Source organism: Mirounga angustirostris, unplaced genomic scaffold (genome assembly GCF_029215605.1).
Source record: "Mirounga angustirostris isolate CCGP_5_RB_7025 unplaced genomic scaffold, mMirAng1.0.hap1 SCAF_1, whole genome shotgun sequence".
Taxonomy (NCBI): Eukaryota; Metazoa; Chordata; class Mammalia; order Carnivora; family Phocidae; genus Mirounga; species Mirounga angustirostris.
Window position 1 is genome coordinate 12,113,786 of NW_026991709.1, and position 25,114 is coordinate 12,138,899.

General features: G+C 49.1%; 2 protein-coding genes across 8 annotated transcripts in view; one reads left to right on the forward strand and one right to left on the reverse strand.

The window, feature by feature from the left end:
• Positions 1-10,961, forward strand: part of TMEM50B (transmembrane protein 50B) — a 51,378-nt gene extending 40,417 nt beyond the window's left edge. For 3 of the 6 annotated variants that reach the window (XM_064579323.1, XM_064579294.1, XM_064579289.1), the window contains exon 7: positions 10,595-10,955. In XM_064579323.1, the coding sequence (XP_064435393.1) occupies positions 10,595-10,862 (268 nt within the window). In that variant the 3' untranslated portion in view covers positions 10,863-10,955. Of the gene's footprint in view, positions 1-10,594 lie in introns of all 6 variants that reach the window. The other 3 variants (XM_064579295.1, XM_064579302.1, XM_064579287.1) reach the window with 3 other exon arrangements.
• Positions 1-25,114, reverse strand: IFNGR2 (interferon gamma receptor 2). Of its 2 annotated transcripts, none has more exons than XM_064579279.1 (7): positions 24,692-25,114; positions 23,647-23,779; positions 17,299-17,501; positions 13,555-13,700; positions 9,547-9,709; positions 9,004-9,161; positions 1-24 (listed from the first exon to the last, which is right to left on the reverse strand). In XM_064579279.1, the coding sequence occupies exons 1-7, from the start codon at positions 24,744-24,746 to the stop codon at positions 16-18; spliced, it is 867 nt and encodes a 288-aa protein (XP_064435349.1). In that variant the 5' UTR covers positions 24,747-25,114; the 3' UTR covers positions 1-15. The 2 variants fall into 2 exon arrangements, with proteins under 2 accessions (XP_064435349.1, XP_064435348.1); XM_064579278.1 differs by lacking the exon at positions 1-24 and adding an exon at positions 5,638-6,310 and having other exon boundaries at positions 24,692-25,099.

Here is a 25,114-nt window from a genome sequence, read left to right on the forward strand (position 1 = left end):
TCCTTTGTAATTCATTTAGGTAACCTGTGGGGACAGCGACTGATTAACTTAGTAAATAGAACAAACTCCGATTTGTTTACCAACGGCATTATGCGGAGTCAAATGAAAGTAGGGGTCTTGGGACAGGGCGGATGGGATATACATTTGTGTGTAGCAAATTATAATCCTTCCCTTACATATATAAACGCTTCTCATCCACTTGTAGATAAACCCAGATGCGGAGGTGGGGGTGGCGAGAGAGGAAGGGGGTCAAGCCGCATCCTGAAATCTGCTAGTTTTCCGTCCCTTACATCCTAGTTTCTCTCAGGCCAGAGCCCTGCACTTTCATTATATGTGAAATTTGTGATAGTATTTCATTATAAAAAGGAACATTCTCATAGAAAACGTCTGGAAAACAGTGTAGAAAGGAAATGCACGTTACCATCTAAAGTCTACTGGTGGCATTTGGTGTATACTAAGTTTTATTTATTTATTTTTAAAGATTTTATTTATTATTTGAGAGAGAACACAAGCAGGGGGAGGGGCAGAGGGAGAGGCAGACTCCCTGCTGAGCAGGGAGCAAGACGCGGGACTCGATCCCAGAACCTCAGGATCATGACCTGAGCCAAAGGCAGATGCTTAACCGACTGAGCCACCCAGGCACCCCTGGTGTATACTAAGGTTTAAATCTGATTTTGCAGGTTAACATGGAAACCTCAGCATTACTTTTGACAGTCCTTCCTGAGAAAATTCCAAGTCTCAGAGGAGCCGAATGTATTTTTGGAACTTCAGGGGCTTACAAATCAGGATTATTAATATGTGCTGTGTACATTTGTTTCTGTGTATGTACATGGCACTGCTGGGGTCGTGCACTGCACAACCTCTGCAGGTGTATGTATGGCCTTGACTGTGGGACGTCGTCATTGGCGTGGGGCTGGCCACTTGAGAAGTGTTTGGGGGACCCTGGAGGTACACACAGTCATGCGAAGGTTCACAGCAACATTTCAGAAAGAAACTAGTTAAGAAACATAATGCTGTAATTGATTCATTGAATTGTATGCCAGCCCTTATACCTGCCCATTCACAAGGACCTCGGGGTCCTACCTGGGCTCACAGCTCTTCAAGGGTTTAGGTCTTCTCTAAAAAAACTACACTTACTGCCCACACCGACTGTATCAAATACCCGAATGCAAAAATGAAACAAGTCTAATTCATATTCATATTCAATATAAATTGTGAATTCATAGCACTAGTTACAAGGAAAAATAGTTACCATCTGTTGTAAGTGAATTTATGTTTTAAGTAGGGGCATGTATGTAAATAAGACTTGGGGGTCTGCCTCTCCCCTTTTTTTAATAATCGGGGGGCCCAGAGAAGTCACTATGGCCTGTGTTTTTCCCCTGGGATAGAATGCTAGGCAGCGTGGCTCTCAGCCTTCCCAGAAGGCTTGTGAAGAGCCGGCCCTGCCCAGAGCCCCCCCCCCAGCAGCGTACGGCAGACCCCACACCCGGGTCACTAGTACCTGCCCTGACCAGCTTGTGAGCCTCCCTGGGCAGCCAGCCGTCTTCCCCCACCACGGCTGGAAGGAATCCCTTCTACTGTGCCCCCATCAGAGAGCCCTTGCTTCTAAAGAGGGTCTATGAGCAGCACTGAAGAGCAGGGGTCCGACTACATCCTGGGAAATGCCTAGCTGGATTCTCACTCCCACCAGATGGCAAGGACAGTGTGGGATACTCACATCTAAAATACAGGCTTTTTTTGGCATACAGCAAACTGATTTTGTGGGGGGAGGCGTGCCTGGAGTGCCTCAAAGATTGAGCCCCGCACTGGGCTCCCTGCTCAGCGGGGAGTCTGTTTCTCTCTCTCTGCCACTCCCCCTGCTTGTGTGCTCTCTCTCTCTGTCAAATAAATAAAATATTAAAAAAAAAAAAAAAGCAGTGGATTAGCCAATAAAGGGATAATTCTCACTTAGGTCACCTTTAAGAAAAAAACAAAAACACTAGGGACAGGGGCACCTGGGTGGCTCAGTTGGTTAAGCCACTGCCTTCGGCTCAGGTCATGATCCCGGGTCTTGGGATCAAGCCCCACATCAGGCTCCCTGCTCAGCGGGGAGCCTGCTTCTCTCTCTCTCTCCCTCTGTCTCTGGCCCCCACTGTACTCGCTCTCTCTCTCAAATAAATAAATAAAATCTTAAAAAACAAACACAAAACCACTAAGGACAGAAATAAGTGATTGTAAACGAAATAAGAGTCATAAAGGCGGTTGCCCCAAGCACCAGCTAGGGACTGAGCTGTTCCCACACTGGCGATTGGTGGGTGACCTGGCAGTGGTCATTTCTCCAGTGCATCAGCCCGTGTCCTACAGATACAGAGTCTTCTCCCTCTGCAACCCCCTGCCTCCAACTCCTGCTCGTTGGACGCGGGCCTCCCTTCCCTACCCCCATGCCCAGGGCTCCTCACCCCATGGGCCTCAGCACCACCCCGACCGAGGATCTGGCGGCAATCTGCGCAGCCGGGCACCGTGGGGCCCCCAGGGGGCGCTATGCACAGCTCAGGACCCCCAGAGTTGGGTTTACTTGGTTTACTTGGGTTTACTTAGAAAATCCGTGGCGCTTGAAAGCAAAATGTCTTGCAAGTCGGATGTCTAATTCACCCAAATATAGGCCAGAGGTGGCCTTGTTCCAACGAATCCATCATCTCTGGGGGCCCTATTCTTGGTAGAGGGCCCCCTTGCCACCACACTGACCCGCATGCTCCTGAACTCTGCCTCCAGCCGGCTCTAGGACATAGTCCGCAAGGGGCTTTGTGCAGTACATGCAAGAATTAAATCCCTCTCCTCCGGGATAATGAGCCCTGAATGTGAGCCCTGAGTGAGAGCATCTCAGCGTCACGTGGCTTCTTGCAGGGACTTTGTATACACTTAAATAATGGGAATGGGTCTGTTTTCTCCTGTACAGCGAACAGTTCATTGTAGAGATCAAGGGGCATCAAACACTCTTGGGAAAGGGGCACACAGTAAATATTTTAGGCTCCGTAGGCCTCCTCAGTTCTGCTGAGCAGTGCAAAATCAAACAGCGATGGTACAGCCGTGAGTGAGCATCACTGGGCTCCATTGAAATTTAAATTCCATGTGCTTTTCATGTGTGATGAAATACTATTCTTTTGATCCCCTCCCCCGCCCACCATTTAAAGGTGTAGAAACTATTTTTAGCTTCAAAGATAGGGGGAGCAGGCTGGATTTGCTGAATGGCTTGCAGTTTGCCCTGTTGTAAATGATTTATAAGGTTGCTTCTGACTCATTTTATGGTTAGGTACTTAGCTTGACTAGAAACTGAAGTCCCAAGTTAGTGTAAGTATGAATTCCATTGACTAGCCCTTCATTTTACAAAGTAGATCTAGGTGCTTTGGGGGGCAGATATTTAGAAAAGGAGAATCTTCCTCAGCTAATTCCTGTCCTTCTCCCCCTGGATCATAGGCCAGCCCCACACCTCCTTGGGGTGTTTACCGAGTTAGGGTGGTGAAGCGGGTTTGGTGTTATTGGTGCCCTCTCCCCTCTAACGCAATAATGTTGGCCAGCCTGGCCCCAGGCAGGCCCCTGGGAGCAGTGCTGGCTCCGGGCTTGGCCTCTGAGTCTGTCACGGACTTCAGCCACTGCCTTCAACTAAGAAGGGCCTTTCTGGGCCTGGACCACAGTGAACTCCTGCTGCAAGCCACTGGACCGATTCTGCCCTGAAGCCAGTTCAGCCTTATCAGAATCTGGTCCCCGGACAGCTGGAACTAACTCCCTTCTACACAGGGGGACACGTAGGTGGCTTACTTTCTAGCAGAACTGATCTGCCCCCCTCTCTTTTGGGCTCAAACTCTTAGCCTGCTTTCTGCTGCACACATGCATGTCCTCCTACCCTACCTTCACCCCACGGCCCCAAAGAGGAAGCTCTTCTCTCTTAAATCCCCTAAAGGATCCGAGGTATGGGTTCATAGTCTCCACCTACTAGCTCTTCCTCCAAACCGGTCCCGACGACAGTGTGCACCGAATAGATAAAGTGGATCTCTCCCAGGAGGACTTGCATGGAGTGGGGGCTGTGGGTGGGGTCCTTTTATCTCTTATCACTCTGGACAGCCAAGCACGCAGTGCTTGCTTAGAAGGTCAACCCCGGGCGCCTGGGTGGCTCAGTTGGTTGAGCGACTGCCTTCGGCTCAGGTCATGATCCTGGAGTCCCGGGATCAAGCCCCGCATCGGGCTCCCTGCTCAGTGGGGGGTCTGCTTCTCCCTCTGACCCTCTTCCCTCTCATGCTCTCTGTCTCTCATTCTCTCTCTCTCTCAAATAAATAAATAAAATCTTAAAAAAAAAAAAAAGAAGGTCAGCCCCAGGGCCAATTCCTCCCCAGTAGCACAGGCCCCAAATAAGACACAGGTGGTCCCATCAAAGAGTGCTAGAAGCTTCTTATTCCTACAGTCACTGCCTTCTCTTCCCAGTTTGGCTGCCAGAGGGGCTTCTTTGTAAAGCAGACCCTGAGTGATACTGCAAGTATATCACTTGGGTGTGTGTGTGTGTGTGTGTGTGTGTGTGTGTTGGGGGAGGGGACACATGGCTACCGTCCATTTCCTAAATGCTAAGAGTCATAGAAATGGATTTTTAATCCAAAGGCTTTGAACCAAAGAACCTGTCAATACTTACACGATCATACCCGGTGGGTATCATCACCGTTGACGGTTAGCCAATTCTCTTTACTGCCTACAAGCCCCTGTCTTGGTCAATACATGAGTCATCACTGGTGACGTGCTCATGCAGCTTCTGAAAGTGCCCTTTAGACTTTCCTAAGGAATCGAGGGACGCACGGAGACAGTTCTCACTGAGTGACCATGAGGCCTTGGGAGCTCTACCAGGGGTTTCTTAAGAAAACAGAAATGTTGGGGCGCCTGGGTGGCTCAGTCGTTAAGCGTCTGCCTTAGGCTCAGGTCATGATCCCAGAGTCCTGGGATTGAGCCCCGCATCGGGCTCCCTGCTCAGCAGGAAGCCTGCTTCTCCCTCTGACCCTCCCCACTCTCATGTGCTCTCTCTCATTCTCTCTCTCTCAAATAAATAAATAAAATCTTAAAAAAAAATAATAAAAAAAAAGAAAACAGAAATGTTGGGGTGCCTGGGTGGCTCAGTCGTTAAGCGTCTGGCTTCGGCTCAGGTCATGATCCCAGAGTCCTGGGATCGAGCCCCGCATGGGGCTCCCTGCTCGGCGGGAAGCCTGCTTCTCCCTCTCCCACTCCCCCTGCTTGTGTTTCCTCCCTCTCTCACTGTGTCTCTCTCTGTCAAATAAATAAATAAAATCTTAAAAAAAAAAAAAAGAAAACAGAAATGTAGGGGCATCTGGGTGGCTCAGTCTGTTAAGCATCTGCCTTTGGCTCAGGTCATGATCCTGAGGTCCTGGGATCGAGCCCCGTATCAGGCTCCCTGCTCAGCGGAGAGCCTGCTTCTCCCTCTCCCACTCCCCCTGCTTGTGTTCCCTCTTTCGCTGTCTCTTTCTCTGTCAAATAAATAAATAAAATCTTAAAAAAAAACAACCCAGAAATTTAGAAAGACGAATTTTAAACAGGTGAAACTTGGCAGAAGATAAAGAAGGCCAAAATAAGAAAGTGAAGTGGAAAGCAGAAACTTCACATTGATTTTTTTTTAAAGTTAATTACACAGTCTTTTATTACTAGCTTAAAAAAAAAGGCTTAAATCACTAGGAAACTATTTACAGGAAGAATCACATTTTAAGTCGGGTGACTGGATATGAAGAAGGGCCACTTAATGTCCCTTCTTGGGACAGGCTGGGACAGGTGACGTGATCTGCCCGCGGGGCTGCCTCAAGGAGGGGACCCCGGGTCCTGGCTGCCGACTAACAAAGCATCAGAGGCATGCCAGAGCTGCTTTGCTAACAAATCGTTACACGTCTTTTTAGTGTTTAAGAGAAATCTTAATCTTTCGGGGCGATCTCTGTAGAATCATTCTGGAAACGTGTATGATTAGAAAACTCTTAAAAAAAATGAGGCTTGTTGCCCCCATGAGACCCGTTACGTCTTCCCAGGCACTGACGGGCCTTTTGGGGACAGGAATACAGAATACTGGGCTCCAGAGAGTCCTGCCAGGGCCATCAGCAGCCTCCTCGGCTCAGAGCTCTTGTCCCACAGGCTGGCAGACCGGACCAGAGTCTTGGGTCAAAGTGCTTTGGGGAACGTCTTCTTGCTCCTTATCTGGAAACGAAATGATGGACACAGAGTCCCAGGCATCATCCGTTGGCGACGTGTCCTTGTCCAGGGCCTCTAAGATAGGCTGGCTCGGGTCCTTTAAATACTTGAAAAGGTCGAAAACCAAGAGCGTCATTAGTTTATTAGGGCAACCAGCAGCCCTTCTGCTTGACGTTTACTCGGCACGGTCCTGCCTTACTCAGGGGTGCCTGCCTCTGCCCACCCCCGAGACAACCTACCAAATGAGAACACCCCTCACATCAGCAGTGACCTTAACGGGAACCCAAGGGCCAGCCCAGGGCACACCACACCTCGGGGAAAAGCACGTTGTGACTTCCTGCCCTTGGTGCCGGCTTGGGGACCGTTCTTCTGACTTTCCAGCGAGGGAGGATGAGGGGCCTCCAGGTCACCCCTCATAGGGGAAAAGAGGGAAAGGTCGCCAGTGTTCTCCTCAGCCCCTCCACCCGCCAGTCGCTTCCACCTCACACAACACACACCCAGCAGAGAAGTAAGGAGAGACAGAGGGGGCCTCAGGGCGCCCCACCTGCCCCTTCCCTCCAGCCTCTGTTCCAGGCTGAGCCATCCCTTCACTGCTGAGGGACCGAGAAACTCCCGCCTCGCTCCCGGATGTGCTGAGAGACACCGGAACGCGCAGTGAGCTGAGCTGACTGATGATAAGAGGGACATAAGCCAATCATGTGCGCTTCTGAAACCTCAGAAATATAAGCAAAACCTGATTTATTATTCTCGTGTAACTTCAGTGCCCTTTGATGTCTCTTTTTCACACTTTCCCAGGAAAGTGAACCGAAAGACTGTTTTAGACCCACGCCCCCAAGGACCAGCTAGAAGTAAATACACTTCATAGGGACCCGCTGGTGGTTCTTCTGTGAGAGAGAGATCCACGCAAGTAAGATTCTGAGACCCGTTGAGGGCTGTAATTGTGTGAAGTATTAACCAGGGAAGGGGTTTTTTTTGTGTGTGTGTGTGGTAACTACCCTCTTAACAAATTTTTAAGTGCACAATGCAGTACTAACTATAGGTACGATGATGCACAGCAGATGTCCAGAACTTACTCATCCCGCGTAACTGGAACTTCATACCCACTGAACAGCATCCCCCTGGGTCCCTCTCCCCTGGCCCCCGGCAACCACATTCGACTCCTGCTTCTAGGAGGTGGACTATTCTAGATGCCTCATGTAAGTCGAATCATGCAGTATCTGTCTGGAGTTTTCTAGTGGGGAAATTCACATGTAATTTGCGTTATGTCTGGGTACTTTATTTTTTTTTTAAAGATTTTATTTATTTATTTGAGAGAGAATGAGATAGAGAGAGCATGAGAGGGGGGAGGGTCAGAGGGAGAAGCAGACTCCCTGCCGAGCAGGGAGCCCGATGCGGGACTCGATCCCGGGACTCCAGGATCATGACCTGAGCCAAAGGCAGTCGCTTAACCGACTGAGCCACCCAGGCGCCCCATGTCTGGGTACTTTAAATACCTCTCCAGTTCTATTTCTAGAAGCACTACTCTTTCTCTGTAGACTTGGACCTTATCTAACACCTGTTCCTTCTAGATGTAACAGAGTAAGATTCTGTTTCCAGTATCTTTACTCCGATTTTACTGCTAATAAACCTCCAGAAACAAATACCTTTAAATAATCTTCCATCAGCTCCTTGGAGGGCTCAGCCACTGCACAGAGCCGGGGAAGGGGGGTTGCTGTGCAGGAAATCAACTTCCCGCGAGACCTGGTCCACCCGTCTTCCTCAGGTCTTTCAAAATACCAGTGTCATCTGGTGAGCTCTCTGTGGGGAAGGCTCTGTACTCACAGCCCTGGGTGCGTTTACTCTAGAATCCTTCTAAGTGCACAGCTCATGCCTAGAGCCCTGGCTTCACCGCCTTCCCACCCTCTGCCAGGCGTCTTGGGGGCTCTCTCCACAAGGCGCAGGTCTCACGCGCTCCTAAGCTTGGCCACACCAGGCCACCCTTTTCACCAACCTCACGCCATTAAAAAAATTGTTTTAAGTTGCAGTAAAATACACATAACATAGAATTTTCATCTTAACTAGTTTGGTATAAAATATATTCACACGGTTATCCAACCCTCATTTTAACCAAATGGTATAAAATATATTCACACGGTTATCCAACCCTCACCACCATCTCCAGAACTGTTCTAATTGTGCAAAATGAGAACTGTCTCCATTAAACACTAACTCCCCATCTCCCCCTCCCCACCCAGACCCCGGCACCCACCACTCTACTTTCAGTCTCTGTGAATCTGACTCCTCTAAGTACCTCATGTAAGTGGCATCACACGGTATTTGTCGTTCTGTGACTGGCTTATTTCACCTAGCATGATATCCTCAAGGTTCACCCGTGTCGTTGTGTGAGTCAGAACCTCCTTCCTTTATACGGCTGAGTAACATTCCACTGTGTGGACAGACCACATTTTGTTTATCCATTCATCCACTGACAGAAGCTTAGGTTGCTTCCAGCTTTTGGCTGTTGTGAATAATGTTGCTATGAACAGGGGTGTACAAATAACTCTGTACCACTTTTTTAAGTAGGCTCCACACCCAGAAGGGAGCCCAACTCGGGGCTTGAACTCACCACCCTGAGATCAAGACCTGAGCCGAGATCAAGAGTCGGACACGCAACCGACTGAGCCACCCAGGCGCCCCTACCCTGAACCACCTCTAACTCCACTCTGTGTGTCCATGGCTTTGTCCAGTGCCGCACTCCTCGGCATTACCAGGGGGTCATGGAGGGCTGACATGTCACCCACTGGATATGTGCACACGTACCTCTTCGATTTGTGACGGGATGCTTGGCGGAGAGTGAAACCAGTATTTTATCAGGCCTTTGTATTTCAGGACCAGGAAGAAACAGGCCCCCGCCAGCGCCGACAGCAACAGAAAGATACCCACGGCAATGATAATGACTTGTTGAAGCTTAGTAGTGGCTAAAAAAGATGACACGAGAGTGAACAAGAGACCCATCCCACACATGATACAAACACGGCTCACTCTTCACCTGCCAACTGCTTAGATCGTGTCCATGTCCTTGGGAGATGGACACATACTGTCCCTCCTCCGCCCAGCCTCACATGCTCGAGTGTGTAACTAGTACAAGCAATCCTAAAATCAAGCTGTGTTAGCTGTCCGGCGGTGTTCCCGTTGTAGATCTCAGCATGAGCTGGTTAGACCTACTTGCGTGCTGGCTTCTCGTGCCTTCTTTCTGGGTCGCCCCCCTCCCACCGCCCTCCACCTCGTAAGCCAGCCCCGGTTTCACTACTTGGGGAGGATTCTTATCCCAGCTCAGAAAGGACGTAAGAAGGCACATGTTACCATCCATTGTTGTTTCGTAGCAAGATATGTTGCTTAAATGTCCGGGTCTAGAGATGTTGTTGTAGTATGTCCAAACCAGATGCGCCTTCACTTGTAAACAGTATTCTCTTAAGGGTTTCAAGTCATTCAGCACAATGGAGTTGCTCCTGAAGGGACCTTTAACCTACGTAAAAAACGCCAACAGGCACGTGTGAAAATGACCCAAAGAGACGTGGTTGAGCCACTTCTAGCTTTTCCGACGTTTCCATCACCAAAGAAGAAGGAGCTGCTGTTTTTTTTTTTTTTTAAAGATTTTATTTATTTATTTGAGAGAGAGAATGAGAGACAGAGAGCATGAGAGGGAGGAGGGTCAGAGGGAGAAGCAGACTCCCCGCTGAGTAGGGAGCCCAATGCGGGACTCGATCCCGGGACTCCAGGATCATGACCTGAGCCGAAGGCAGTCGCTTAACCAACTGAGCCACCCAGGCGCCCCAGGAGCTGCTGTTTTGAAAGAGTCACTGGCTTGCAGTGGACACATTTTATGTGTGAAAGCTGGTGAACCGTGTGGAGAAAGACGCTGATGGCTTTAGAGCTGTGTTTCTGGCTGTGAGGCCTCAGAGGGCCCACTGCAGCCACAGGACGTCTGCCACTGGAATTGAGCAAACCCCTATGTCTGGGATGGACTTTTCTCCTTCCGTGGGGCGCCTGGGTGGCCCAGTCAGTTAAGCGTCCGACTCCTGGTTTCAGCTCAGGTCATGATCTCAGGGTGGTGAGATCGAGCCCCGCGTCATGCTCAGTGGGGAGTCTGCTCATCCCTCTCCCTCCCCCCCTGCACGCTCCCTCTCTCTAAAATACATACATAAATAAAATCTTTAAAAAAAAAATAAAATTGCTTCAATGCCCAGTGCATTGACTTTGTATCACTATTTTGTACTTCACGGTTAATGTATTCTAGATACTTCAAGCTAGTCAACGAACAGAAAAAAAAAATCATCGTGGGAAATAATGTTCCTTTAGTTCCGAGTCTGCTTTTAGTTTTAACTGAATGTGCTGTGTGCCTCTTACACAGTTTTGGTCAACATGATCTTCGTGAGTTGTGTAATCGGGACACAGCTGGATTCCAGATTCTTGAGGATTCGGTCTCCTCCTCTTGGCCTGTCCCTGCCGCCGCCGCCCTCAGGCCTCGTCAACCCCCCCACCTGGATCCCTCTAGTCAACGGCTTCTCGCTCTCCTGGACAAAGTCGGCATTGTTCCTCCTTTCCCAAAGGAGGGAAAGATATTTTGTGGCAGTACAGGACTTCTCATAAGGGGCTTGCTTTCCTATTTTGAGATGTAGTAGGAAATGCTAGTCATTTGAGAAGGTGGTATAACATATGCTCAGCAACATGGAGATGAGGCTGCGATAGCGTTGACTGAAAACGGGCAGATTATTCAATAGTATGTAGAGAGCATCTTATTTTTATTTATTTATTTTTTAAGATTTTATTTATTTGACAGAGAGAGACACAGCGAGAGACGGAACACAAGCAGAGAGAGCGGGAGAGGGAGAAGCAGGCTTCCCGCGGAGCAGGGAGCCCGATGCGGGGCTCGATCCCAGGATCCCGGGATCATGACCTGAGCCGAAGGCAGACGCTTAAGGGGCAGGCGCCCCTGAGAGCATCTTATTTTTAAAAATGTAAAATAATCACATTACTTAGGAATAGTAGGATCATAGATGATTTTTTTTTCTTCTGTTTAATGGTGATGGACTGCCAGGGCAGAGGAGAAAAGTTTTTGCTTGGGATGCCACATAAAGCAATTTTAAAAAACATTTATTTATTTATTTGAGAGAGAGTAAGTGTGGTGGGGGAGGGGCAGAGGGAGAGGGAGAGAATCTCAAGCAGATTCCCTGCTGAGCGTGGAGCCCTACTAGGGCTCGAGCCCATGACCCAGAGATCACAACCCAGAGATCATGACCTCAGCCCAAACTAAGAGTCCAGCACCTAACCGACCCGCGCCATCCAGGCGCCCCACCACATGAAGCAATTTTAAGTACAAACTTCCTTTGGGTTTATTTCTGCCGCCAGTTGGCATTTCTAGAATTTAGAATCACAGACTGCAGAGACCGCTGTCCTTGGGGGGCCTGCTTGCAAGGCTAACCATAGCTGGCATCTGGGAACTTGGAATCCAGAAATGTCCCCACCATTCCCTAACAAATATTGGCGGCTTATGGTAAAAACAATGTTTTCTATGCTGACCACCTGCTCTCCTTCTAGGAGTCTGGAATTTTGAACTGTGCTAGGGAGAAGAGGCCTGTTATTTCCAGTAAAACCCCTGGGCACTGAGTCTCTGATAAGCTTCCCTGGTAGACAACACTTCACATGTTGTCACAGTTGGTTGTTGGAAGAATTAAGTGTGTCCTGTCTGTTTCGGGAGAAGGTTCTTGGAAGCTTGTATCTGGCTTCCTCTGGAGTTTGGCCCATGTGCCTCTTCCCCTTGCTGATTTTGCTTTGTGCCCTCCTTCTGTAATAAGCCATAGCCGTGAATACAACCATATGCCAAGTCCCGTGGGTCCTTCCAGCAAATCCAGGGGCTGGTCTTGGGGACACGGACTCTTAGCTGGAATGGAGATATTTTGGAGGCTCTCAGACTCATTTGAGCCCTAGCATCTTTTGTTCACAGAAGTCCAAAGTATAGCTGCTCTGGTGGAATGGGATAAAGGGGAATCCCTTCTGGAATCTTCCAGGCCTTCTCTATTCCAGTTGACCAGACCTTGACCTCTTCATTTGGGGAAATGGTTAGTTCCTTTCTCCCCATATGATAAGAGTCTATTCTTCAGTGAGTTTTGCCTTCCTCAATGTTTTAAGATTCACCATAAATAAATGAGTAGGAAATACACATATAAACTATGTGGGAGAAGATCTGCAGAGCATGGGAGAGCCTGGGTGGCTCAGTCAGTTGAGCGTTCCCAGGGTCCTGGGATGGAGCCCCGTGTGGGGCTCCCTGCTCAGCAGGGAGTCTGCTTCTCCCTCTCCTTCTGCTCCTCCCCCTGCTTGTGCTCTCTTTTTCTGACAAATAAATAAATAAAATCTTAAAAAAAAAAAAAGAAAAACTGCGGAACATGAACTCTGGGCTCAGATGTGCTAGCTGTCAGCTGATGACCTTGGGCAACTTATTCAACCAGTTGGTTCCCTTCTCTGTGACACGGCTAGGTACAAAGATTAAATGAGATGATGTATCTAAAATGCCTGGCCCCGGGGCCCAATGCAAAGAAAGCTCTCGATAAACATCAGCTCGTATTATTATAAAAAGACTATAATCACCTTAAACTTATACAGTAATGAATGTCAGTTATATCACAATAAAACCGGAAAACAAACAAAACAAAATGGTTATAATACTGTTGAGTTTAGGAAACCCTGAAGCTTACATCGATAATAAAACTTCATGATATGCAGCTTGGATAATCAGGCACTGCAGAGGACTGAAGGCCAGCATCTTCCCTCGTATTATGTAGGGCTGACCAGGGCCTGCCGGTCTCACGCACCTCAGCCCCTCCTGCATTCCCGACGGACCCTAGCACTTGCAGTCCCCCAGACATCCCGAACCTTCCCACACCCTCCGCCCTCTTCCCTAGAAGGGTCTCTCTCTTCCCAGTAGACTTTTCACCTGTTCACACATGCTCTCTTTGTAAATCACTCAAACCGGAGTAATTTATATAAACCTTGCAGACTGCAGGGATGGATTCCTTGTTGTAGAAACAGGCCCTCTAAACCTTCTCCAGCCTTTAGAGGGCCCCAGGGGCTCCGTGCGCACCCCAAACAACGGGAATGGCGTGCTGTCAGGCAGAGAGGGGAGTTCAGAGCCACCTGGCAGAAGGGAAGGCTCAGCATAGGGAGCAGAAGCTCGGGTCTTGAAGGGAAGGATTAAACCTGATTCGGGGCTCAGACTAAGGCAACACTGGGAGGCTCTGTCCTCCTTGTCCAGTTTCCAGTTTACTTACTTTTGCTGTATCAGAAAATCAACACAAAGTAGAAAAATGCTCTTGCCTTTTGGATTCCTGCCTTTTCCCAGTAATGGACATAGTACACAAAAGTGGCCAGGGAGGCAGGGATGTCGAAGGGAGAGGAGAATCTGATGATCAGGGAGCCTTCTCCCGGGGTCACCCAGACGTTCTCAGGAGGTCCAACGGTAACTGAAATAGAGTAACGAACACAAACACAAAATATACATGTAAATATATACACATACATACAACATATAATTTTATCTTTCAATTTAAATTCAGTTAATTAAAATATAGTGTATTATTCGTTTCAGAGGTAGAGGTTAGTGATTCATCAGTTGCGTGTAACACCCAGTGCTCATTTCGTCACGTGCCCTCCTTAATGCCCATCACCCAGTTACCCCATCCCCCCACCCCCCTCCCCTCCAGCAACCCTGTTTGTTTCCTAGAGTTGAGTCTCTTATGGTTTGTCTCCCTCTCTGATTTCATCTTGTTTTTTCCTCTCACACATAATTTTACATATATAGTGTATACACACACACACACTTACAAATACAATGAGGTCGCATTCAGGCACACAACACTCCCAGAGACTGCTCTGGGCACAAGCTTCACGTGGAAGGCCATGGGGGCAGGAAGACCAGCGGGACCACGGTGCGGCACCAGGGGCTTCTCATCTTCGGTGGCAGGCGTCCCCGTGGTGGCCCAGAGCCAGTCTGTCCGCCCGCCCCCGCACCCCCACCCCAGGACACAGCTTCCAGGCAGAGTGAGACCCACAACAGGCCCGTACAGGAGCCTCCCAGGCTTAAAAGCCCCAAGAGCCAGTATCTCTTCCGCCAACAGGAAGAGTTTCTAGAGCCCCCGTGAGGGACACGTAGTTATGACAACTGCTGCGCTCAGCAAAGACATGGCTCCCTAACAGGTATTTAAGATGACCCCAAGGGAGGTGCAGGTTATCAGTCAGGGCTCATTTTGCCCTAAGTGACGCTGCCTAGGAACATAGCTGACAGCCACCTTGACCAGGCTTCCAGAGAAACGGCCAGGTTAACCAAAGATCAGAGGTCCATGCAGAAGGGGACAGGATTTTGTTACCCTTACCTACCACGTATCTCTTCTGTAGATTTATTTTTAATATACATTCTTGTAATTTCTTTACAAATGAACAAAAGTGGTATTTATCAACCTTTAAATCCGTGTCTCCCAGCTTATTGTCAGACTATGTTTAAAAATAGTCCCAGAGAGATGTTGCCATCGGAAGTCTGCTTGTTGAAGCTTTTCATAGAGTTCACGGGACAACCAAGGACTGTGAGTCATGAAGTGCGTTAAGGAAGGGTTCCAGCGTGTATCAAACAAGCACTTCAGACTGAATATAGCTCGGATCCCACGAGTTCTGAGCGGCCCATTCATGCACCGTTTGCACGTGCAGGCGATCGGATCACTGTGAACAGTTGTGTTCGTGGCTGTTCATGCCTTCCGCGCTCTCGCCCGGGCTCCCCCCGGCTGGGCCAGGCTCTGGCATCTGGTTGAGCCACCCTACTCTGTGAGAAAGGAACTGGTCCCTGTAGGGTTTGCAGCATGCCTTCCGGTCTCATGGGTTGTGGTGGAGGAACTAGGTCTAGACAGAGACCGGGCCGGCCTGGCCCCCCACCAGCCGGAGCCACGTTAGCGGATTAGCTGCAGGTGGCCAGAAGCTTTTGTGATCCCTGCTCGCAGATGCTGACCAGCAGGGCCCGGCCGCCTGCCTCAGGCCTCTCGCCTCTGTAGGACATGTCCTCTAGACTTTTCTGTGAGTTACACATGGCAGTGGGCCTGGAAGCTAGGGTGTCAGCTGTGACCAGTCACTTTGTCCCTGGAAGGTCTGTGCGGAGAGACCTGCCCTTCTGAGAGTTCTGGATCCAGGATCTGATACCAAGTGACAGGTGCCAAGAGGTTATGACATGGGTTTCTTGGGTCTCATGTACAGTGTGAATAAATGCTTGCAGCTCTTAGCCCTTTTCGATCAATGAAGCACTTTTTGAGGGGGAATGAGCCTGTGTCTCGAGCAGGAAACAATCTGCCTTCTCTCAACACATTGAGGGGAATTTCAATTATCCGTAGATGGCTTGATAGCAGTTTCCATGGACTAAGCTCTTATTGTACACCAGGCAACAAGAAGGTCATCTTCGTTTCCCACAGGGAGAAACAGAAGCCTAGAGGTGATCGCAGTGGCCCAGAGTCCTAGCCAGTAAGGGGCAGAGCTGGGATTTGAACCTAGGTCGACGTGACGCGCTGGCCTGCCCCCTGCAGCCATCTCCTCCTCGCCCCGCACACGCTCAGTGAAGCGTCGTGTTGGTTACGCACCCCAACTGCACAAGTGTTGGACACAGGGATGGGGTCTGAGGACGCCTGACTTTACAAGTGAGCCGGGGACCACCTGGGAACGCTGCTGCCTGGCTCAGGCCGGGAGGACGGGGGGCCGCCGATGCCCGGCACCGGACCGACGACTTCCACAACAGGCCCTGCTTCCATTCCCATTCCTCTTCTCCCGGGCCAGGCCCGGGGACCACCATTACTTTCTCTTTCTTTCTTAGCTAGTTCCCACCTAGGTGGCATTTCATAGCTCAGATGTGTGCTGGTTCTCTGCGCAAGGACAGGTGACTTGTCCGCAGTAAATGCCCAGCTCGAGGGGACTGCGCTGTCTTCTCTTTCCATCCCTGCATCACCTGGCACACACTGTTGATTTTTCTTCCTAGCTTCCTGTTGCAGACAACCTCAAACACGTAGGAAGGAGAGGTCAGATCAAGACAACAACTCACGTCCTTGTCACCCAGCTTGTACCCACCGTCAGGTCATGGCCAATTTTGTTCCTCTCATCCCCCTTTCCCTCAGCCCTCCCACTCTCTGGATTATTTTGAACAAACCCCAAACATCACATCATCTCATGTAAAAACTCCAGTATGTGTCTCTAAAGGATAGGACCCCCGCTTTTAAAAACATAAAATACCATGATAATACCTAAGATAAACTAACAATAATCGCTTACTAGATCATCAAATAGCTACACAGTGACCAAACTTCCTCAGCTGTCTTCTACCTCTGTTTCTGTTTGAGTCAGGATCCCATACTTTGTTTGCCTAAACCATAAACACTGAAGAAACCTGGGACACAGCTGACCATGTGAGACATGAATCATGGAAGGAGCGAATGTACAAACTAGTATCTGTCGATTCTTACGCCCTCTTCCGATTTCCGGGAGCACATCTGCTCATTCAACCAAGCTTTCCGGCATATCCGCTCTGTGCCAGGCACTGTTCAAGGCTGAATGAAAGTCTTTCTTGAACATAAAGGAAGTTGTGTCAGAAGAGATGAGGGGGATCACTGAAGCCAATATGCTAGTGTCCCATCCAGCCCAGAGGCCAGCAAGCTTTTTTGGTAAATTAGGCTTCGCGGGCCAGACAATCCCTGCTGCAACTGTTCAACTCTATTGCTGTGGCCCAAAGCATCCATAGACCATACGTTATTAAAAGACGGTGAAATTGTGTTCTACTAAAACTTTATTTACAACAACAGGTTGGTGGGCTGGATGTGGCCCACGGGCTGTGGTTTGCCAGCCCCTGGTCTAGCAAATCACACTCCTCCAGCACCAGCCTCCATGCTCAGTCCTGGGGTTTGACCGTCATACCCACCTGTTTGCTGGCTATGCGGAGTCAGAGACAGGACTGGGGTGCATGGAATCCATACTTCTCAGTGAGGAGTAAAGTGAAGAAAGCCTAAATGATAAAGAAGTTTTACAGCCAAGTTCTCTTACCATTCCAATAGTACAGGAACCAAGGCACTGACAGCCATGGGGAAACCAGGTCCTCCAACTTAGCTCGGACACGTAAAGAGACGTTGAAATGTGGTGGGAAACCATTTGACAGGCTAGTTGGGGTGAAGTTACACTCCGTCGTGGTGACGTTCATACAGTCCACGCCTATGTCCCTGGTGTCGTACCACCTACTGTCAGAGGGGCTGCAAAGGAAAAAAGGCTTTCACTTCACGGACTTCTCTCTTCTGCCACAGCCAGCGGTTTCCCCAGAGCCGATTTTTTAATAAGCAGCTTTCCTGAGATACAACTTGCAGACCGAAGACTCCACCCCAGTTAAAGTGTACAGATTCGAAGGGCTGTGCCGCCATCACCATGATCAATTCTAGGGTGCTTTTATCAGTCCCCCAAAGAAACCCCGTACCTATTAGCACTTGCTCCCCACTGTGCCCTAACCCCCTAAGCCCTGGGCGACCATTAATTGTCTACTTTCAGTTTCTACGGATTTGCCTCTCCTGGACATTTCTTACAAACGGGCTCATAGACGGCATGGTCTTTTCTGATTGTCTCTTTCCACCTGGCGTGTTTTCAGGCGTGATGCGTCATACCGTAGCCCCCTTCTGAGGGCCGAACACGATCCCAGCATACACTTAGAGTACATACCGTTTCTCTGTTCACCTGTTTCTGGACATGGTGGCTGTTCCCACTTTTTTGCTGTTGTGTGTAACGCTAAGAAATATTCACGTGCAAATTTCTTTGTGGAAATAACTTCTCAATTCTCTGGGCTGAACGCCTAGGAGTGGAACTGATGGGTCTAACTCTTATTTTAAACTGTCTTCCAAAGTGGCTGCACCATTTTACACTCCCAGCTGCAATGTACGAGGGTTCCAATTTCTCCACATCCTCACCAACGCTTGTCATTATGCCTCTTTTTTTTTTTTTATGGCCATCCTAGTGGTGGTGCTGTGGTGGATCACTGTGGTCTTAAATTCGCATTTCTTTTTTTTTTTTTAAAGATTTTATTTATTTATTTGACAGAGAAAGACACAGCGAGAGAGGGAACACAAACGGGGAGTGGGAGAGGGAGAAGCAGACTCCCCGCCGAGCAGGGAGCCCAATGTGGGACTCGATCCCGGGACTCCAGGATCATGACCTGAGCCGAAGGCAGTCGCTTAACCAACTGAGCCACCCAGGTGCCCTTAAATTCGCATTTCTTTGATGAATATTGATGTTGGGCATCTTTTTATGTATTTATTGGCCATTTGTATATTTTCTTTGGAGAACTGTCTACTCAAACCCTTTCTCTGTATTTTAATTGGGTTGTCTTTTAATTGTTGAGTTGTAAGAGTTCTTTATATACTCTGGATGCAAGTCTCTTATCAGACATTTCCCATTCAGTCCTGCAACTGATTTTGATTCTTCAAACTCAGCCTCTGTAGCCAATGTCTTAGGAAAGATACCGTGTTCATACAAACCCCACTCATGCTTCTTGCTGGTGTGGAGTTTGTTTTATCCCACAGCTGCCCATTTAAAGTTTGCATCACCCGTATGAAAACCCTGCTAAGGGGTGCCTGGGTGGCTCAGTCGTTAAGCGTCTGCCTTCGGCTCAGGTCATGATCTCAGGGTCCTGGGATCGAGCCCCACATCGGGCTCCCTGCTCCGCAGGAAGCCTGCTTCTCCCTCTCCCACTCCCCCTGCTTGTGTTCCCTCTCTCTCTGTGTCTCTCTCTGTCAAATAAATAAATAAAATCTTTAAAAAAAAAAAAAGAAAACCCTGCTAAATACGAGGTCACATATTCTTGTAAATGACAATGCATTCCCCAGAGTCCCAATGCCACACCCCCACATGGAACTCTACTCTCCAGCTTTAATCTCTGTGCTTAGGTGACAGACTTGAGAAAAACCAGAGAGGTGGCTGCTAGGGACCTCAGTGGGGGGCAGTAGGCTGTGTGCTCTGTAGAGACAGGCTATGCGCCCCACAGCATCTCTGGCCTAGGAAGCAAGGTTGGGGAGACAGAAGAGACGAGGCTGGGGATCCCTGCCACCAGCTCTCACACACCACACTTCTAAGGGTGCCTTTGACCCTGACTGGAGACTCCTCTGTCAAAGTGGCCAGTGGCAAGATGAAGGCCACTTCAAGATGCGTGGCCGTGGCTTCCGTGGAAGATGCTGCCATACTCACATTACCACCAAGCCCCAGGGGCCAGACTCTACTGGGGAGGGGGATCCCCCTAAGCACATGTAGCCCCGTCTTAGATTAGGGGTGTGCTTTAGAAGGGGTAAGCGATCTTTAAAAAGTTATACAGATACTTAGAGATACTCTAACCTTCTCCCCTGCAGATCCCAGCTGTTGAACTTGGGCAAAAGGCTCCCCACATTTCAAAGGCTCATTTCCCGACTTACCAGGGAATGGACTACTCCTGTTCCCCATCCTCCCCTCTCCTCCACTCTTGGCCCTGTCTCAGAACTGCTTTTGAACAATGTTTCTCCACAAAGGGGCCTAAGGGGGGACAAACCCTCCCAATTTAAGTGACAGCTGGCCCATGACAGCAGTTTCAGGGGGAAGTGCGGAAAAGGAAGCTGCGTTCTGGAGGCCGCCTCCCCCTCTCTTCGCAAAGGGGGTAAATAAGGGGATGATGTTGGCCGCACTTCAGTGACCCCGGCCTCGAGCACGGCTCCGCCCACCGCCAGACTTGGCCTCCTGTCGTGGCCCGGGCGTGGCCGAGTCTCACCCCGACAGTCCAGCGGGCGCCCCCTCACCATGTATCCATCATGGACTGCCTCTGACCCTGAATTTCAGTTCGAAAGCAGCCCTCATCATGAGAGGGAGCACAGCATGGTGGTTGAACACATGGACTCTGGAGCCAGATGACCTGGGTTCAAATCCCCATCACCTGCCTCTCTGTTCCTTAGTCCCTTATCTATAAAATGGGGATAAATTATGGTATTTGCCTCCCCGAGGGATCATGAAGGTTGCACCAGCCGACATTAGGAAAGTGCCTGAGCCAGGACCTGGTGCCCAGGAAGCACCATGTAAATGGTGCCAGGTTCCACACCTGGGCGACTATGGACTTCACTGTTTGGCCTCTGTTAGATCACTTCCAAAAATGGCAAGTGTCCCCTCTGACCCAGCAATCCCTCTGCTACAAATGAAGAAAACAATCAGATGATTTATGTACGAGGACCCAAGCTGGTGACCGTCTACACCCGCAAGTGGGGAAGCGTTAAATACATCATGTGTGATGCATCATCTAATAAAATGAGCAGTAAAAATGTTTACACAGAGACCATTAGGAGGAAAAGTGCTCATACACTTAACTATGTTTGGTTGAAAAAAAAAAGGGGGGGGGGCGCCTGGCTGGCTCAGTTGGTTAAGCGACTGCTTTCGGCTCGGGTCATGATCCTGGAGTCCCGGGATCGAGTCCCGCATCGGGCTCCCTGCTCGGCAGGGGGTCTGCTTCTCCCTCTGCCCTCTTCCCTCTCGTGCTCTCTGTCTCTCATTCTCTCTCTCTCAAATAGATAAATTAAAAAATCTTGAAAAAAAAAAAAAAAAAGGAAGCAGCACCCAAAAGCGTAACCCCAGTTTTGTTTCATTTTTACGCATACCCTAGCACATTTTCAAACCAAGTGCATGCATTTAGAAAAAAGTCTATAGAGAAATACGCCAGAAGGAGAACAGGGATTATTCTTGGGCTGTAGAGCACTAGGTTGTTTAAATTTTATTCTTTCTACTTTTCTGGGTGTTCTAGCCTTTTTGTAAAGAACACGTGTTGCTGTTAAAATCAGAAAAATAAAATGAAATAAAAAAACGTTTTCAGAAGACTGGGCTGGTCAGGTCAAGTTTTCTCAAAGTGAAATCTCCAGATTTTTTAATGTTGGCACTAAGTGAAAAAAAAAAAAAAATTAAACACTGGGGGTCAAACACAGCCTGAAGGCCACACTCTCTGCAACCCCTGATTTAAACTTGACATTTTCCCACAGTGCTCAGTGTAATTTTGGCTTTGGTTGCTGTACTGTCAGAAAACAGGCACCTTCATTTCTAATTACAGTAACGCTTTACTGTAGAGAAACAGGATGGAAAAGTTCTAAGTCCCACAAGTCTCAAAATGAAATTATTTCATGTCGCTAAAATGTCCCAAACATGTAAAAGTCTCTAAAAACAAAACAAGAGCAAAGGCCCGCCTCTCATCAAATCTGCGATTGGAAAAGAAAACAAGACCAGCCCTGGTTTCAGTTTCTCATTACCCCTCAACTTTTCCAAAGAAGGACGTTCACATTCACCCCATCCTTTGTTTCTTTTACCAAAACCAACCTCTATCCTGAAAAAAACACCTGCAAAATGCTTTCCAAAAGGGAAACGAAGTAAACATGTCAGTCTGGGAAAGGAAACTGTCAAAGCCTTCAAGGAATATTTCTACTATCTCTTGAACTCTGTCGACCCAGAGATGTACTTCCCCCTTCAAGGCTAAGGGATGTGAGTCAGGATATCAGCTGTGACTTCCTGTCACCGAAATCTTGTTTAGTTCTACGACATCATGTTTACTGAATGCTGAGGAGGGCCAGCTTCTCGGGCTCGTGACCCATGGAGGGGCACAAAGCCCCCCTCTGAGGAGGCACTCAGTTTGATGCTCGGCTGTCGCCATCTTGAAGTTCTCAGTAATTCTGGACAGGGGGCCTTGCACCATTTTCATTTTGTGCTGGGCCCCACAAATTATATAGCTGGTCCTCGTGGACTGGTCTGCTTACAATAGATTATTGGCACTTATTTGAGAAACAGCTAAATGTAATTCAGAGATGACCCCTAAACCCTGGTTTAGAATCGATTTTTATTAAGCAAATGTTGTTACAATGGACATTCAAAGGTGAAAAAGAAGTCACCTGGAGACGCACTCCTCTTACAAATGAAGTGCCCGTAATTTTTCCAGGTTCCTTCCCTGTTCTTGACCACAGATATGGTCCAAATTTTACACAGTTGCGACCACTACCAGATTATCCTTTTTAATAGTTGCCTAATGTTCAACTACTAGTTAACATGACACAATTTGGCATTTTTCTGCAGATGGACATGAATTTATACTTCAATGTCTATCTTCACGAATACCAGTGGCTTTTTTTCCTTTCCTTTTTTTTTTTTTTTTAAGATTTTATTTATTTATTTGAGAGAGCGAGAGTTTTGGGAGAGGGAGAGAGAATCTGAAGCAGATTACGCACTGAGCACAGAGCCCGACTCAGGGTTCCATCCCTCAACTGGGAGATCATGACCTGAGCTGAAACCAAGAGTCAGACGCTTAACTGACCGAACCACCCGGGGACCCCATTTTTTTTTTCTTTTTCTGAAGGGGGCTTGTATTACCTGCGTAGGGGGAAAGTGACGTGGACATTTCTGTGTCTCTAGCTCTATGGTGGATGACTCTGCTGGAGGGCTGTGCGAACGCGTCCTCACCCAGCACGATCTCCATCAACCACACTCTCCCAAGCACTGAGCATTACCATTTCCTTAAATTTTGTGTAACTGGTAATATAAAATGACTCGGCCAATAATTTTAACTTAGTCTTCTCTTAACCTATGTAACGAGGTAAACACGTAACAACGGAGGACTTCGATTCTGCCTTTCTTTTTCCCTTACGCGTTTCTGTTGCACACCGAGCGATGATAAACTGTGAAAGCGGGTGAGCGAGAGAATGAGGGGCCAGAAGAATGTGTGAAATGGAAAACCCCTTTTAGAAATCGAGAATTAGTAGTAATGAAGTGAATACTTTCCTTAGTAGGTCAAATCTGGCCCGTAAAGTTCGATAACCAGGTTTTCAAACTTGAAGAAGATGAAGGCTACAAGGTGCCTCCTGCCCTTTCTAGACAGGAAGCCCTCTTCTACACACCTCTCCTGAAACCAGTGAGAACAGTCTCCCCGCCCAACTAAGAAGCCCTGTGGGGAGGCAGCCGAGTCTCTGACACCAATACTGTCTAAGCCTTCGTGTGAGTGGGAGGTGGTGAAATCTCTGTCCTCCGAGATTTTTTTTTTTAAGGTTTTATTTATTTATTTGAGAGAGAGAATGAGAAAGAGAGAGCACGAGAGGGGGGAGGGTCAGAGGGAGAAACAGACTCCCCGCTGAGCAGGGAGCCCGATGCGGGACTCGATCCCGGGACTCCGGGATCATGACCTGAGCCGAAGGCAGTCGCTTAACTGACTGAGCCACCCAGGCGCCCTGTCCTCCGAGATTTTAAAAGTACAAGAGAAATATCTGCTTCCAGTGGATTTGCCCTCAATCCTGCCAAGAGGCAAGCCCGATCGGCTGGCCCCCAGCCCCCCCGCACCACTCCCCGTAAGGATGCCAACAGAAAGATCCAGCTTACTATTTGAACTGCACCTGGTAGACCACCGGCCTTGTGTCATTGCTCAGCGACCCCGGCTCCCAACTCAGAACCTGCTCAGCATTGTACAGGTGAACCTTCGGGTTTCGAGGAGCTGGCAGCTGGGCGCGAGAGTCTTGAAAGGGGCAGGGAGTGAGAGTAGGGGGCGGAGGTGAGAGAGAAATGGGGGAGGGTTGAAAGAGAAAATCTGATTACAACAATATTCAAATGCACGTCATCAAACCATTCACATAACTCCGTTCTTGTCAAAGTACAGGAATGGTTATTACCAGGGTCTCCAGGCATGTCCCCTCACCCCCACCTTTCACTAAATATGGCACCAGCTACACCGTCCATGGAAGGAAAGAGAGGCTTGGGGCCTGCAGATTCCAGTTCTTCTGAACGGGGCCCGGGTGCCAGAGTCCGGCTCGACTGGAATTCGTGTTCTATCTCTAATAAGCAGGTGCGGCTGGGCAGGTTAACTTGACAGTCTGGGCCCCACTGTCTTCTTCAGGAATAAGGGCTAAATAACCATACAGTCCCTAAGTGAACATTGAATTGGTGGCCACGGGACAGGCATTCACCCCAGACATGCACTGGTACCAAGGGAGGGCCTGGTAAACTTCCACACACGTGCACACACTCACACGCCCACGCCCCACACCAGGTGTGCAAAGCCCAAAGGCATGTGGAGGGTGAGACACGTCCTTTGGGCTTCGTAAAGAGTTGCAGTGTTTCCCAAGGACCCCCAGTATCAGAATCACCAAGGTCCCGCTTAAAATGCAGATCCCCAGGCCCACCCCCAGACCAGGAAATCCACGAACAGCCAAATCACACCCGCCCCTGGGGATCCACCACCAAGGTCAGAGCCCCGTCCTGGGGTGACCTGGGAGGCACAACCCAAGCAGGCACTTCACAGGACAGGGCTGGGGACCACAAGCGCAGGAGCCTCTTCTCTTGCAAGAAAACACGATCACGATGGGCCTCTCTCTGAGACTGAAAGACGAATGAGAAAATGCCCAGGAGGTGGAAAGAAAGGTTCTGGAACCTGCTGTTCCAGAATTCAGAGCAGGAAATTCAAACCATGTTTTCGGTAAGCACATCCAATCTCCGGGAATGGTGGCCAGCTCTTCTTCTGAAAGGCGCGTTACCAAGAGTCTGTGGCCACTTGTTTACTTCCAGAAGGCCCACTGTCTCCACAGCTCTGAGCTCAGGAGGACCTTCGTTCCAGTTCCTTATTCAACCGGCTAACCAACACTTCTGCCAGTTCACACCAGGGCCAAAGGCAGGCAGGCTGGGGCCGTCTGGAGGGAGGCTGTTCTGCTGGGCAGGCCCATCTGGCTCACTGAGGCTGCTGTGCGGACTGGAGGCCTGCTGCTGGGAGCAAGGTGCAGCACCCCCCACCCCCCGGGGGAGGGCTTCCTTAGGGCCGGGCACTGGTCAGAGTCAGAGTCTCAGAAGCCTCCTTTTA